We start from the raw sequence: 15,362 nt of genomic DNA on the forward strand, positions 1-15,362 counted from the left end.
TGGCCTATTGCAACGGTTGGTACATTTTATTTGGGAGTTGCTGCAACGGGTTTGGTAGACTATTGCAACGGTAAAAATTAAAATTACAACCCTGGTCAATCAATTATGATATACAATGCACTTTATATAATCACAAAATGGAACTTTTCATAATCCAAATGGGCTGCAAGCTAGTAATATCCATAAAAGCAAAATGTTAAAACCCAATTATGCATAATTAAGTTTAATTACATGCATTTCAAGAGAGTTTTCGTAAGTTTTAAATTGTTTGATAGCAAAAGATCATTCCTAAAACATCTAACAAAAGATCTAAATTGTTTGATAGCAAAAGATCATTCCTAAGACATCTAGCAAAAGATCATTCCCAAAAGATCTAGCAAAAGAGAAGCGACTCAGAAGTCTTCACTCTGATCATCACCTTTCATTTCTTCATTTTCAACACCTACAAATGAGGATAAATAATGTCGTTACCCTTCAAGCGTGCACACTCATTACACAGATAATAACTTATTAAAACTCGTATTTTCTTTTTGAGAAACATTAAAATCTGTACACATCAACTTTCAACAATAGAAAGCATTTTAAAGAAGAATCCCCAAAAAATGTGACACAATTTCTGATCTCTTCTGATCAGAAAGTAGAAACAAGATGAATATGATCTCATGATATTTAGATAGGTGAGTATCACTTTGCGTCTTTTCAAAATCCACCCCAAAACGAATATATAATTAGAGAAGAGAAAGATCAGAAGCAGGTGCAATTTGCTGGTGAGACTAGCACTAAAGTACAAGCCTTGGATGTTGTTGATGAGAAAGAATCAAGGGGTAACATGTAGGAAATCATGGTAAACAAGGTGGTTGCAGGTGAATATGTAGCTGCTGAAGATGTTAACTTGTATGAAGCTACTGAATCTTCTAACTTGATCCAAACTGCACATGATGCAATACAAACAAATAAGAGAGAAAGGAATTTGGAGGATGGTGCTAATTAAAGTGCTGCATAATGCTATGGTACAGACTGAGGATCAAATGAGTCCAAGTACTATTGTTCGCAAGCAGGTACAGAGTTCACAAAAGAAGCTGCAATCAGTTGCGGAGAATATATATGGGCAGTACTAAACATATTGCTGGTGAAACCGGTACTATAGGGCAAGTCTTGGGAACTGATCGATGTTCACACACAACAGCAAGTCTATGCTACTATGAGTGCTGCAGTTGCTCCGTCTCATTTGAGGGGTGATGAGGTAAAAGAATTTTAACAATCAAGATTGGTAATTCCATCGATCAATACAGCATGTACCAGTAGAAGGTTTGATAGCACGAGAATAAAATGACAACGAAAAATTACAAAACTTGTTTCGTTGTTATATACTCCGTATATATAAAGTTGATGAGAAAAAAATGCTAGGAATGCAAGCAGCAAACAAGACACTGGAAAATAATGTGACTCCAAGGGATAATAGTCATAAGCAGCACCAGTTTACAGCATAAAAATCTGCAGCTCACAAACAGCAGTACAGTGCACTAGCAGATACCAGATCGAATAGTTCGAAGTTGGGAAAAAGCACTTGAAAGTTATGAACATTTGACCTCAAGTGCTAGTGTACACAAGCCTAGCAAAACTGATCCTAAGTCTGCTGGAAATAAGCAGAATCAACTGGTAAATGCTCAGGTAAAAAACTATTTCGTAAAAAACTGGTAAACAAGACTTCATCTAATATGTAAAAAACTAAGTTGTAGTAAAAAAATTCTCAAGGACATTTGCAAGTAGCAATAGCATGAGAGGAAAGAAGTAGAATTGATATGGATGAGGAGTCGATTGCGCAGAACTTCTTTAATACTGTTAGCGAGGGTGATATATCACCTAGGACAGGTGCAAAGTGGAAAATTCAGAAATAAAAGTGATAGAAGGAAGGGGAGTTGGGATGGAAATTAAAGGTGACTGAAGAAACAAATAGTTGCAGTTCTCAAAGCAGCTCACTGAAAACAACTACTGAATTTTGACAAATCAGTTCCATATGTAATTTTTAGCTCACAACCAATAACAAGAGAATTTTTTTTTCCAGCTCACTGTTCTTTCCAACTAATCCAGATAGATCAAGAACTAGCAAGCAAACACCAGCATTACATATTTCGTTCATTCCTTACAAACAACCAGCCAGTATAAGATTTCATCAATGCTTAGGCAAGAAAAAAAATCAACATAGAGATTAAGAAAATTATCAAATAGATCACATGTACGAATCAAGATTACTCAGTTGCTTAAGACTGACAACAAGAAGAAAAGAAATGTCTTGAACAGATAGAACAGTGGAAGAAGAAGAAGAAGAATTACTGACCTTGGTTGTTACTACTAGCAGCTTCTCCTCGCGAACGAAAATTGAATCTTAGCATGCTAGGATCAAGTACTAAGTCTGGGTTTAGACGCTGAAGTTGTGCGATGACATTCATTGTAATACCTTGTTCCATCACCTCCGTTTGTGCATCGAATTTTTCCTGCATTTTTTGCATCCTCGCTTCCATCTCCTCCATTTTTTGCTTCATCAGTTCATCAATACTATTTAAAGAGGGTCCCGAATCTCCCGCTTTCCCTTTCAAGATAGTTTTGGTAACCCCACGCCCATACAATCTTACGTGGCCCGGATGATCAGGTCCCATAACTGCGGCAAATGCATCAACTGATTGACTTCCATCTTCGCTTTCTTGAGTTTCTTTTCTTTCCATTTCAGCCTACAAATCAGATTCAAGAGTAGAGAGTTCAAGTATATCAAACTAATCCAACATTTAAGAACAAACAAATGATCTCAATAAACTTTATATTAGAAAGTTTCGTACTATTTTCCTAATCGTATCTTCATATGATTCCTTGTATACTCGACCAGGTTTCCTCTTTCTTGTAGCCACAAAGATGGCTTTATTCGTCACAGCATCGGGACCTTTCTTCTTTTTTTCCTAGTTAAATGAAAGTTGGCATAAAAATCATCCTAAGTAAAGTCTACAGATTTATAGTAAATGAACAATAAAAGAAAACGCCAAACCTCGCGAATTACAGCAAAGCTTTTTTTGCCAACAGTATGCGGATACCTCAACTTTTCGCGATTCTCTGTGTTAGTGTTGGACATTTTCTGCAATAAATTAGTTAGTGAGATAATAGGAACCAAAAATATAAGCAACGAAGAGAATAAATCAGATGTAAATAAGGCACTAGTTTCAAGAAAAGAAAGTTACGTTGTCCTTAATTTATATATTACCTGAGATTTTTCAGAGTTCCAGTACACAAGGAGAACCATAAAATGAGATTGTGGAACATATCTGGGCCTGTTTTCCATTCGAAGTTGGTCATTGGCATAGGGTACATAGTGTTTTTTCTTCAACCAATTCTTATACTTTCTCCAAGCAGATTGAATTGCTTTGAAAGCCCATGCTTGTGCAGTATCAGGAATGTTATATTTTTCCTACAACTTGGTGCTGTTAGGTTAATGCGAAAGATACTGAAAAATATCAACAAAAAATAGAAACATTGAGAACTTCAAACCTTGGTATATTTCCACATATCTTTATGTGTTTTCAGTTTCCTCCAATTTGATAGCCAAGAAATAGAAGAAGAGCAACATGTTAAGTTAATTGTTACGGACCTTCAACTACTAACCACAAAACTCTTACTCATTCAATACTATTGCATCTCAAAAGGAAAAGGAGACGCTATTTTAATTTGTAGCAAAAGATAAGAAATCCTTGACTAAAAGAGCATACATGGAGGACCAAAAACAGACAGTTACCATCATACTTTGCAGGCTGAAATTTTGAACTATTAGTTTCAATCCATTCGACATAAATAGCTTGTTCAAAAAAATTTCACAATGGGGATGCCAAAACAAGCCTCTTGGATGATTAGGAAGATTATTAATATGAGGAAACACTAACAGGTACTGAATCAGAATAACAGTTTCATACAAAGAGGGGTCTTTCACATAAGTAGTGCTTACAAGATCTTAAGAGGTGTTGTACCCAATGTCCCCTAAAGGAAGTTGCTCTGCCAAAATGTAGCTGAACCTAAACATGTATTTATGTTATGGCTTTGTCTTCACAGTACCTTTAGAACCAAAGACATTTTACTTACATGGGGAATGACTGTGGATGCTATGTGTGTATTCTGCCAAGCTGTGCCAGAAACTAAAGCATATCTACTTTTTTGGTTGTAAGTATACTTACAAAATCTGGAGAAGCATGTTGGAGTGGAAAAAGTGGCCAGGAGAATCACAAGATTGGGATACAATGTGGAAATGGGGTAATGCAGCAAGCTAGGGGCAAACATCCTAGAGGGATTATCTTGAAGGCTAGTTTTGCAGCAGTAGTACATGGTATTTGGATTGAAAGGAACTTGAGGATTTTTCAGCACAAAGCTACACTAGAGAATCAACTGCTTCACCAACTGAAGCTTGCTATTTGTACTAGAGTTAGAGCTAGTAGTAGGCTGTTCGAATACATTAGTAATCTGTAGGTTCATTTGTATTGTTTGGTTTTTTCCTAGGTGTTGTTGTTTCTAGGTGTAGAGGAAGTAACTGAGAAGGGATTGAGGTGGCTAAGCTCTCCCCTGGTGTGTCATTCTCACTTTGGTGATTTAATAAAGTCCTCTTTTAATTGCCAAAAAAAGAAATTCTTTATTTTTTTCACCATACACTTGCATACTTTTGCTTATATGTAAATGTGGATTACTATAATTATATTTCTGTTTTTTAATTAACATACACTATAAGAATCTCAGAACCAAGTAACAAACCCCAAGGCTAAGCGAGAAGACAGTTACAATAAATTAAACTTCCAATGGTTCTAAAGTATTAGTATTCTTTCAAATCAATAAGCAATAAAGAAGCTTCATTAATAACCATCACTTAGATGGAACTGCACATCAGTACAATGAAGTTCCTAAAACAACATTGGAATATACACACACACACACACTATATCAGCTGACAGAAGAAACAACACCCCTAAAGTCGTGTGAAGACTATGTACAAAAAATGAAAACAGATAGCAAAGAATGCTGGTGTATATGGAAATATAGCTGGAATATATACACACACACACTATATCAGCTGACAGAAGAAACAACACCCCTAAAGTCGTGTGAAGACTATGTACAAAAAATGGAAACAGATACTGCAAAACTGATAGCAAAGAATGCTGGTGTATATGGAAATATAGTTGGAATATATATACACACACACACTATATTAGCTGACAGAAGCAACAACACCCCTAAAGTCGTGTGAAGACTATGTACAAAAAATGGAAACAGATACTGCAAAACAGATCTGTATATGGAAATATAGTTGTAGAGAAGGTAGCTTTGAATCTTGTGTCATTTTTGTACAGTTTTCTTCAGCCAATAAAGTTAATAGACTCAAAATACAAATAAATTATCTAGCAGTTAACTTGAATTTTCCAGTGCAGATTTTGTCAGTTGATAACATGAAATATGGATATAATGCTACAGAAAACAAAGAGAGAGAGAGAGAGAGAGAGAGAGAGAGAGAGAGAGAGAGAGAGAGAGAGAGAGAGAGAGTACAAAATCGATTATGAGGAAGGCGCTATAGTCAAGAATCGACTATTGAGAATTCCAAAATAGCAAAACAAAAAGCATACAAAATAAATCCAGAAAACAAATGAGAGAGAGAGTACCTGGAGAGAAGTAGACGCAATCAGCCGAGCCAAATGTCAAGTTTACTGGAAACAGACCCAGGCGACCTCAATCGATGAACTCAAACAAACTCTACGGAAAGTTTGGCCAAAAATCAATCAAACAATTCTATGAAAGGTGTAATCTTTTCTAGGTAAATATCATTAAGAATATAAAACTAACAACTTAAGAAGTGAGAAGAAGAACCGTCGTGAACCGCCGATGCGTAATCTTTGCTATTTTCTGCTCATTCCGAATTCAAATGGAAATTAAGTGGGAATAACAAGTATAAATGTTTTCCACAATTGAAACAACACTAAAAATTTGAATCATTCCATGGATAAAACATTAATCCTAACACAATGTTTAAAGAATTTACAAGTTTCTAGTGATTCATACATGGAAACAGCAAGAGAAGCATCTCTATCGAGATAGCTTAACTAACAACGTACCATCTTATGCATCTGCAAAAATCTCTGAATTACAATTTAGCTCTAAACGCCATTAAGAAAAACATACATACACGCACGTGCCTATATGTGCTTGTCTATTTGAGAATATAAGACAACCGCAACCTCAAACAACAAGCAAAAGAAATCATATGCATTCTAAGACCATTTCGCAAATACTCGACTCTACCAAACTCCAAAAAGAAAACACCCAGTACGAGAGCAACACTCAGTACCTCCCAACTGATTGAAGCTCCAAATTCTGGATTCTCCCCACGATCGAGTTACCTAGCATCAAAGGAAAAATTCAGCAAACAAGCTACAATCTTGAAAGAAAATTAGAACTGGAAAACCACAAAAAAAAAAAAAAAAAAAACATATGCCTACATCTAATAAAAAGAAATCTCCCAAAACTAACAAAAAAAGCAAAACAATAAAACAATAAGAGGCAAAATTGTTGCAAATATGAAACACTTGGATTTAGATATAAAATTGAACCTGAAAAATTGATACTTGGATTCCAACCAAAAAACCTCACTTAAAATAAGGCATTAAGCTCCATTTAGTCAAACAAAACTCAAAAATTTAAATAAGAAGGAAGATTCAGGTAAAAATGGAAACATGCAAATAACCCATGACCATAAAATTAGATTTTGACAAACAATTCATGACCATGAAATCCAAAGAGAAAACCCCCACTAAGAATCAACCACAAATCTCCATTCTAACCAAGAAAATAACCAAAACCAAAGAGCAATAATTTCATGTAAAAACGGAAAAATTCAGAGAAATGTAAATCGAAAAAAACCCAACACAATAACCGCAAATCACTATTTTCATCAAACACACACCAAAAGAACAGAGGAAAAATTCGACCAGAATATGTAAAATTATAAGCATATTGTGCTTAACGCCCATCAAAGATCAAAAAATTGCGTTTTCGTAGAGAGAAAATCAGCTGGGTTCAACAAAAAATTGCATTTTGTCCAGTTGTTCTTCACGTATGTAATGAGAGAAAATTGACCTCTCTTCCACTACTGGTGAGAGAGGTAAAGAACTGAGATATTAAAAAGTGGGTTTTGTTTGCTAAGCGTGGATGATGGGGAAATGGAAAAACATTAAACCTATTAAACCTATTAAATTTAATATTAGAAAGGTGAAGGCTACGGGGATGAAAATATTGGCGGGTGTATCAAAATTTTGGGGGGGAAAATAATTAAGGAGGGAATTATATAACCATTCCAATAGAAAATTTTCCAAAAATAATGCTGGAATAAACGTCTATTGTAACGGTTAGAAAATCCGTCCCAATACCTAAACCTATGGCACCGGTTCTTACACAATAGCTACGATTTTGTAGCCAAAGTGTACATATAGTACCCAGAATCTATTGCAACGGATATGACCGTTGCCATAAAATATTTATAGCAACAGTTTTACAATCGTTACAATAGATTCCGTTGCCATAGGCCCAATTTCTGGTTGTGGCATGATAAAATCATTTGTATGCATATATATATACGTAACAGATAGTATCCATGGCCGGCCGTAAGGCTCGGTGTCATATGTGTAAAATCATGCCCGGCCGTTAAGGCTCGGTGTTATCATCATTAGCCCGCGTCCGGGGCAGTATCATAACATGCCCACTGCAGTGGTATGCGCATCTACGCGCCATGCCCGGCCGACTATAGTGCGGCACGGTGTAGTAAAATAGTGTAATACATTTATTTATATATATATATATATATATATATATATATATATATATATATACCATGCATGAGAAGTCAATGATCTGACCTTGGCCTTTCGGAGTGACATAAGGTCGGTAACTTCCGAATAACTTACGGAATTCGTATCGAGTCCAAAGAAGTAATCGATGATGATAAGTAAAATAATATTTTAAGAATCAACAAAATAACAAGCCATTAAGATTTGAAATACAAAGCATGGGAATGAAGTGGATTTGTTAAGGAACGCTCGTGTTTATATTCTAGTTGGATTCGTGCCAAAGAAAGAGGGAAATGAACACCTTACATACCTTATCCGTCAAGCCACCACTTAAAGAATTCCTTACACCGATGCTTGCCCTTCACCCGAACCTATATATTGAGAAATACATCTTTAATCACACTTTCATCATATTTCCATCAACTTATAAGCACTAATTATTGAAGACTAATTTGGGTTACGAAAATTTGGGCAGCATCTCCCCTATATCATCTACTTCCTCCAAATACCAAAACAACTCCCAAACAATACCAATAATATCATCAATATTATACAAGATAAATATGTATATTTTCATCCAAAATTCTCTTCAAACCTCAATCCATAAGCCAACAACATCAGCACAACAAACTATAAATTTTATTCTCGTAAATATTCCTAAATCAACATTAATAAAGAGAGAGATTCAGTGATTCATACCTTATCTTTACTAAAGTAGCAAGATCTTCAATATTTACTTTGTTTCCAAGCCAACTCCAACACAAAACGAAATTATAATCGCGACAACACGTTGTCCGGACTTCGATTAATACTCCATAACTTGAAATTTACTCAAAATCCTTACTTTTATGTGATATGTGAGCTCTCATGCTTGCTGAATTTTTTGGAATGTTTTAGGAGGTTATGATGGAGAAAAATGGGGTTTTTAACCCCTTTATAGTGGATAAGAGTCGGCAGCACTATAGCAGCACTGTTTCTGCTCTGTCAACTGAATTTGTAACGTCCATAATTCTCTACTCCGATGTCCTATCGACGAGCGGTTTGTTGCGTTGGAAACTCGACTCGATGAACTTCATTTTACGATTTTGAAACACCTTAAAACTCCTAATATACTTAGAGATATACCCATCCAAATTTGACCCAAAATTCTATCCTTGATTCTGCCAACTTGTTTTTTCAAATTTTCGACGAACTTATTTTCTTTGATTTGCTTGGTCCCAGAGTCTTCCATAGCTTATTATATGAACTTAAACCCTCGTAACCATGAGATAGGTGCATACAATCTCACATATCCTAGGAAGTCCTCCAGGTCTACACTTAAACAACTAGTGCCTAATAGATCTCACGTACAAAACTACGAAGTGTAACAATAAAGCTCTTACCAGTTACGAACTGAGGTATTAGAATGGAGAATTGACTCCACAAGAGAATTTGTATTCCCAAAACGAACTCCAATGTCGGAATGAAGCCGAAATTTTCGCCGAAAAAGTGAGCTTTTACAACAATGGGAAAGCTCTTTTTCAATGATTTCTATGAGCTTTTAGTTACAATGGTTGAATTAGGGAAGCTTTCAGTCGTTTGAGACTAATTTTCCGATGAAAAGCCAGAATTTTAGCCCGAAATGGGATCTGAAAAGTGGAGAAATTGAGAGCTTTGGAGGGAAATATTTAATTTTTTATTTCTTTTTGGGGTAATTAAAATGTTGGGGGTTGAGGGCCAAAATGTATTTTTCAAAACTTTGGAACTAGGGTTGTTAGCTTCGGCGTCTGATAATGATGACGTGATAAATTGTGGCTTATCACCAAATTCTTTCAGACTTGTGGCCTTTTGTTAAAAAAGGTTTTGAAACTGGCCTTCTAGCCAACTGCCCCTAGTTAGTCGGCAAAACAGGGTTCAGGGCTAACTTTGATAAGAGTTTAACCAATATCAACTTGGACTCTACATTTATTCTCCAGCCATGTTTACCAAAAATACAAAAAATATATAGTCCACATCTTCTTCCTTTATTCTGTTTCTTCGAACACATCTACAGCATACACCATTGAACAATCACCAACTCTCTTCTATATGGTATACATTAACTTTTTCCTTTGCGGATTTTAGAGATGGAGAATTTTTGTGGTTGATCCACATCACCAACTTTAAGAGTAAACAACTCCTTCTAAGCAACCAATCTGCCATAAGAAATTATTAGCTAAAGATTTTTTATGCTGGTGGGAAAAGATTCTTCCATCACACTTTTGAAATTAATGGTCAACTTTAATATGATCATCTAGATAGCCATTAAAATCGCATCCAAACTTCTAGGATAACTTAATTTTAATCAAGTTAGCATCATACGAATGATACAACAGGTTTTTTCCTGTTGAAAAAAGATTATAATCTCATTATTTGGCTGATTATACGAGACTTCTGCCATTCAATAGCCATTAGAATTACATCTGAACTTGAAGTGAAAATTTTAAAAGAGCTTCTAATTTCAAACAAGTTCATTTGGAAAAATATATGCAATTTGGACTTCAAAAGAATTGGAATGGTTAATTTTTGAATATTTTAACAGGTTAGATATGAAGTAATAAATGAGGACTTGGGAGAGAGGGATAGGGATAGACGCAAATCCGGAAGAGTGAGAATGGAAGTGAAAGAGGTACGGAAGGAGTACTGTTTAAAAAATGAAAAAGAAGACAATCATAGAAAAGCTGAAAATTAGGATGGTAAGATTGGTGACTGGTTATTGCCGGTCAAATTACCTGATAGTGTAGCAAAATGATTACATGTATGTGGATATTAGTTAAACTCTACCTTGTTAATTGTTATAGTAGAAACACAGATATAAATTATCAATCAAGTTACTTGGTAAACATCGAAGGAGCGAGAACCTGGATACTTCATTCTACAGCTACTTCGTATATCATCAAATTTTGGCACTTGGCTATAGATGACTACTTTCGATCAGTCAATGCACAAACAAAAAAAAAAAAAATCCGTACTTTCCATTTAGAACAACATCAAATTATAACTTATTTATTACATCTCCATATACTAAAAAAGAAGTACTAGTAACTAAAAAGGAGTAAGCACTAATATCGATTTTTTGCCGCACGAAAGTATGCACAAGAAAAAACCAAGAGAAGAACAGAAGCCAAACATAACAAGTATCTTCAACTTTGTTGATGTGTCTTCAACAATATAAACCACTGTGCCTAAAATGATTGAGTGGAAACCAGAAAATCGAAAGGAAATCGCAGAAAACCAGAAAATTGCTTACATGAAGTTCTCTGGTGAAAAATATGGAAATCGAACGGAAACCGAAAATAGTCTTCAACGCAGCAGAGTTGAAATCGAACAAAAAAGTGTGCATGGAGACAAACATTTATTCCAGCTCTAGCAACAGCTAGAAAGACAATCAGCAATCCAGTTGATATTTAAAAAAAACAACAACAAAAAAAAAAAAAAAAAGTAAAGCACACGCTGCAATTTTTTGGCACCACAGCCACAAAAGCAGGACTTAATTACAAGGCTCAACATTGATCTCCACACCCTGAATGATGATCAGTTCACCACCATTCCTTGGAACCAGAGTTACCGCAATAGTTTTTTCATTTTCCAACCCGATGTCCTCCAGCAGTTCAGTGATGGCCAGGTTGAATTCAACACCCCCATCGTCAGCCTTTTTTGTTGTATGAAGGTGTGGCAAGCTGGTGTAGCTACCTGCAAACTCAACCTTGTCAAGGTCATCCGTATTCGCCGTCTTGTCTGTGTTGAGGAACACATCAAATCTTATATTCTTCGTATCATCATGTTTGACACCCTTGAATATTAGCGACTCCACCAGTTCACCTTCCTCCTGTTGGGTCCTCGACGAAACCTGCCTATTGATGGAAAAGGAAATGGCTCTATCCAGCTTCCCTGCTGGTTCGAGTGGGAATACCTCGCTGGCCTGCGGAAGTGAACCTGTATTCACTTTCCCTTCTGTGATCTTTTTTCGTGGCTTAAAGCTACGCCATAGGGTGGGCATTGGTGTGTAATCGTAGCCCATCCTCTTAGTGTCCAAACAGTCTTGAATTTTCACACGGAAAGGGTTGCGTTTTTCATCGTAGAAAAAGAACTCCGAGTTCAACCAATCTTTGTCTGTGAGATCCCTTCTTGTCCCTCCTATTTTTTTCCACTCATTCCACATCCTGTCCACATTCGCGTGGTGACAATAGAAAACTGGGTCCAAAGCAGCTGAGTAGAAATTACCCATATCCTCACCGTACGACTTGATAGGTTCACCGGAAGCATCTTTACCCAATTCCGAATCTTGCACTGTACCAGTCCAAATGTGGACAGGAGTGTGAGGAATGTTTTCAATTGTTCCCTGTTGTTTGGGTTTACGTTTACTCCCGAGAACGTAAGGCTTACCAAAGAACAACCGAGGACATGGAGCATTAGTTATCATTTGACGATACATATGAGTTAAGTTATTAACCATCGTCCGTAAATCATTACGATCGACTTCGCCTCCAAAAGAAGCAAGATCGAATTTGTATTTGTTCTCAGTGACTTTGGGATTACGTCTTGCATCGTATAGCGGAGAGTTTACATTTTTGTAGAACATGGGAGGAAAGAGCATGCCCTTTGGATTGTCCCAGTTCCAGTATGGTAAAGCGAAAGTTGGATCATTGATAAGTGATCCCAAGATTCTCTCATAAAAGTACAAGTACCATCTATGGAATGGGAAGAAAAGCCATGATTGATGAACTTGTAACTGTTTGCCCCCAATTGTGTAAGCACCATTGCAATAAGCACAATGAATATTAGCTTGTTGCTTGAACCCAAGAGGGTTAAAAGGGTCGTCGTTGTCTAGTTCCCTCATTCGACGAGTGGCTAACTCGTACTTGGCTATGTACTCGTCATCAACCGCATGAGCAGGTGGACGGACACGGAGTCTGGTACTAGAAGGGAGCTCGTAGTATGGAATGTTGTCCAAATTTTCAGGTTTAGGGGGGCAACAACTGTATGATACGTATACTGGATTATGAGGATCTTTATCGCTTTTCGTGGCTTTAAAACAGGAATTGAGATCAGGGATTGGTGTAGGAGAAGCAGATGCGGTTAATGGTGCAAGATTAGCAGCACCATAGAGCCCTCCTAAACCAAGAAGCACATGCCTTCTATCAACATTATGAGTTCCTGATTCTTTATTTGCTAATTCAATGTCTTTATCATGCTCTGATCCCATGCATGAAACCTTGAAACTTTTGTTACATTTTCCATAGAGGAAAAGTTTAGAAGGTTTTGCAAAGAAGGATGAGTTGGGGAAGGAAGAAGAGGGAGTTTTGTTGGTGCACAATGGTAGAGTAGTAGAAGCCATTGCTGGGATGAGTGCTTTTGCTTCGAGGATTTCAACCTTTATATAGTACTCCCTTTGTCCCAGTTTATGTAATACTTTTCGCTTTTCAATATTCAAACTGCTTGAATTTCGCAAGACAGAATTTCATTAGGGAAGTTCGACCCTAGCAGAGTATAAAAAAATTCGCAAGGCAGAATTTCATAGCAAATTAGGTCTATTCGGACAAAAATTAGACCTTAAGGCCTAACTTCTGTAGAATCCCAATAGAGTAAAAAAGAAAAAAATTGTCTTGAGAAATTTTGCAAGACAAACTTTTGCCTTAAGACAAATTCTGTCTTAAGAAGTGGCATAATTTTTCTTAGGGCATAACTAAATTCTGCCTTATAAGGCAGAATTTTCGCGAAGCCTTGTCTTGCGAAACTGTTTTTTATTTTATTTTCATTAAGCGGGAATTCGAACACATAACCCCAAAATATTTTCGGTCACTTTTTTAAACGAAAGACAAAAATTAAAGACAAGCAATTTGAGAGTCAAAAATTAAAGACCAACGCCTGAAGGGCAATCCGCGCAAAAAAAAAAATGAATGGGAAATGGACGTGAAGGCAAAATTGGTGGACTTTGACCCCTTCGATAACTTTTCTTTCATCATAATTCATCTCTTAGAAAAGTACTTTCGACATAGAAATAGTATTTAAGAAATAAAAAATAAAGCGATTTCAACTGAATCCACTTGGATGAAAGTTGGTCTGAAGAGTGATCTTTTACAGCTAAAGATCTTAGGGGAAAATCAATTTAAAAATTGTTTTAATATACCCCTTGAATCTAATGAAATGCTAATTGAATATTCACACCATTATCGAACCCTCCATCTTCAACTATGCAGCAATAAATTCGCTTTCCGTCGCGTAAGAAAGCTCAATAAACAATAATATATCCCAATAATAGGATCATGAACTTGGTCATCCAGAAATGGATCCAAATGTTTTCTTTTTAATCTTCAAATTTTCGAGATCCACGTGTGATTTGATCAAAATGAAATTTCTCTAACAATGTTGATTTAGGGTCCGTTTGGAAAACCACCTGGTAATTAGAATTGGGGTAGTAATTATACTGACCGGTAATTACACGGTATAGAAATTACGATGATTTGTTTGTTTGTCATAACGTAATTACAGTGCAATTACACGTGTACTGTTTGATTACACAAGTGTAATTATACAGTTTGACAAATATATACCTTTATAAATGATATTAAATTATGTATTAATAATCATATATTTGTAACTAATATTGTAAAAATAATTAATGTATATTTTTCTCAAATTAAAATAGTTTAATTTAAGTAATTATAAAAACTAAAAGCATATATTTTGTAAGAATCACGGACGGCATGTTTGAGAAAAAGATTAATATTTAAAAATATAATTTCATGACATTCAAATGTGTGACAAAGAGTCAATCTATCAATTCTAATTGGAAAAAGAGCGACATGCAATGTGAAATAATTAGTCAATACTACTAAAGCAAATAAATTGGAACCGAAAGTATAACATAAATTCAAAATCTATTTTTTTTAACATAATATTCTTATGTCAACTTCCAATATAACATAAACTAAGTTCCGGCATAACTTAAGTAACTATAATTCAAAAGAAAAGGAAAACATAAGTCTACAACCCCATTTCAACAACCAAATTCTACTTAATTTTATCACTTGTTATATGCCAAGTTGTTAATGACTCTTTTTTGAAAAAAATATTAGGAGGGGTAGTTTCAAAAACTAGAATAAATATGTAGTTATCCTAAATGAAGAAAATTATGAAAAATAAATAAGAAATAAAAAGATACGAGCAATTACATGGAATCACAAGTAAAGTTTGGAAAATGAGAAGAAAGAAAATGAAAGATAAGTAATGTAAAAATAAAAATATATTTTAAAAATAAAAACAATTTAAAAAGTTAAAAGAAAAAGAAATAAAAATAAATTAAAAACAAAAACAAAAAGGAAAGAAGTTAAGAAGTAACCTTGTAGTTACACCGTGTAATTACACTCAATTCTCCACTCCCCCATGAGGATTGAAGAGTGTAATTACTACCTCATAAATACACTCAATTACATGTTGATCATGTAATTGCTTGGCTTGACAAACATGTCAAACTGTGTAATT

The 15,362-nt window shown here is 35.4% G+C and overlaps 2 protein-coding genes across 2 annotated transcripts; both read right to left on the minus strand.

Moving 5' to 3' along the window:
• Positions 1-345: 345 nt before the first annotated feature.
• On the minus strand, positions 346-4,110 carry LOC132607624 (uncharacterized). The gene is made up of 6 exons (XM_060321715.1): positions 4,093-4,110; positions 3,251-3,454; positions 3,038-3,124; positions 2,835-2,951; positions 2,339-2,729; positions 346-442 (listed from the first exon to the last, which is right to left on the minus strand). The coding sequence occupies exons 1-6, from the start codon at positions 4,108-4,110 to the stop codon at positions 393-395; spliced, it is 867 nt and encodes a 288-aa protein (XP_060177698.1). The 3' UTR covers positions 346-392.
• Positions 4,111-10,895: 6,785 nt separating this feature from the next.
• Positions 10,896-13,235, minus strand: LOC132605802 (polyphenol oxidase E, chloroplastic-like). The gene has a single exon (XM_060319044.1). It carries the CDS (start codon positions 13,213-13,215, stop codon positions 11,368-11,370), a length of 1,848 nt encoding a protein of 615 aa, XP_060175027.1. The 5' UTR covers positions 13,216-13,235; the 3' UTR covers positions 10,896-11,367.
• Positions 13,236-15,362: the final 2,127 nt, after the last annotated feature.

This window comes from Lycium barbarum, chromosome 8, assembly GCF_019175385.1.
Source record: "Lycium barbarum isolate Lr01 chromosome 8, ASM1917538v2, whole genome shotgun sequence".
NCBI classification, from domain to species: Eukaryota; Viridiplantae; Streptophyta; class Magnoliopsida; order Solanales; family Solanaceae; genus Lycium; species Lycium barbarum.

What these genes read in the sequence shown, in the direction of transcription:
- LOC132607624 (XM_060321715.1), bottom strand. An exon ending in GGAACTCTGAAAAATCTCAG is followed by an intron (nt 3,125 to 3,250) that starts GTAATATATAAA and finishes AATTTATTGCAG; the next exon opens with AAAATGTCCAACACTAACAC. An exon ending in AAGATACGATTAGGAAAATA is followed by an intron (nt 2,730 to 2,834) that starts GTACGAAACTTT and finishes TCTGATTTGTAG; the next exon opens with GCTGAAATGGAAAGAAAAGA.
- LOC132605802 (XM_060319044.1), bottom strand. Translation starts at nt 13,215, where the DNA reads ATGGCTTCTACTACTCTACCATTGTGCACCAACAAAACTCCCTCTTCT.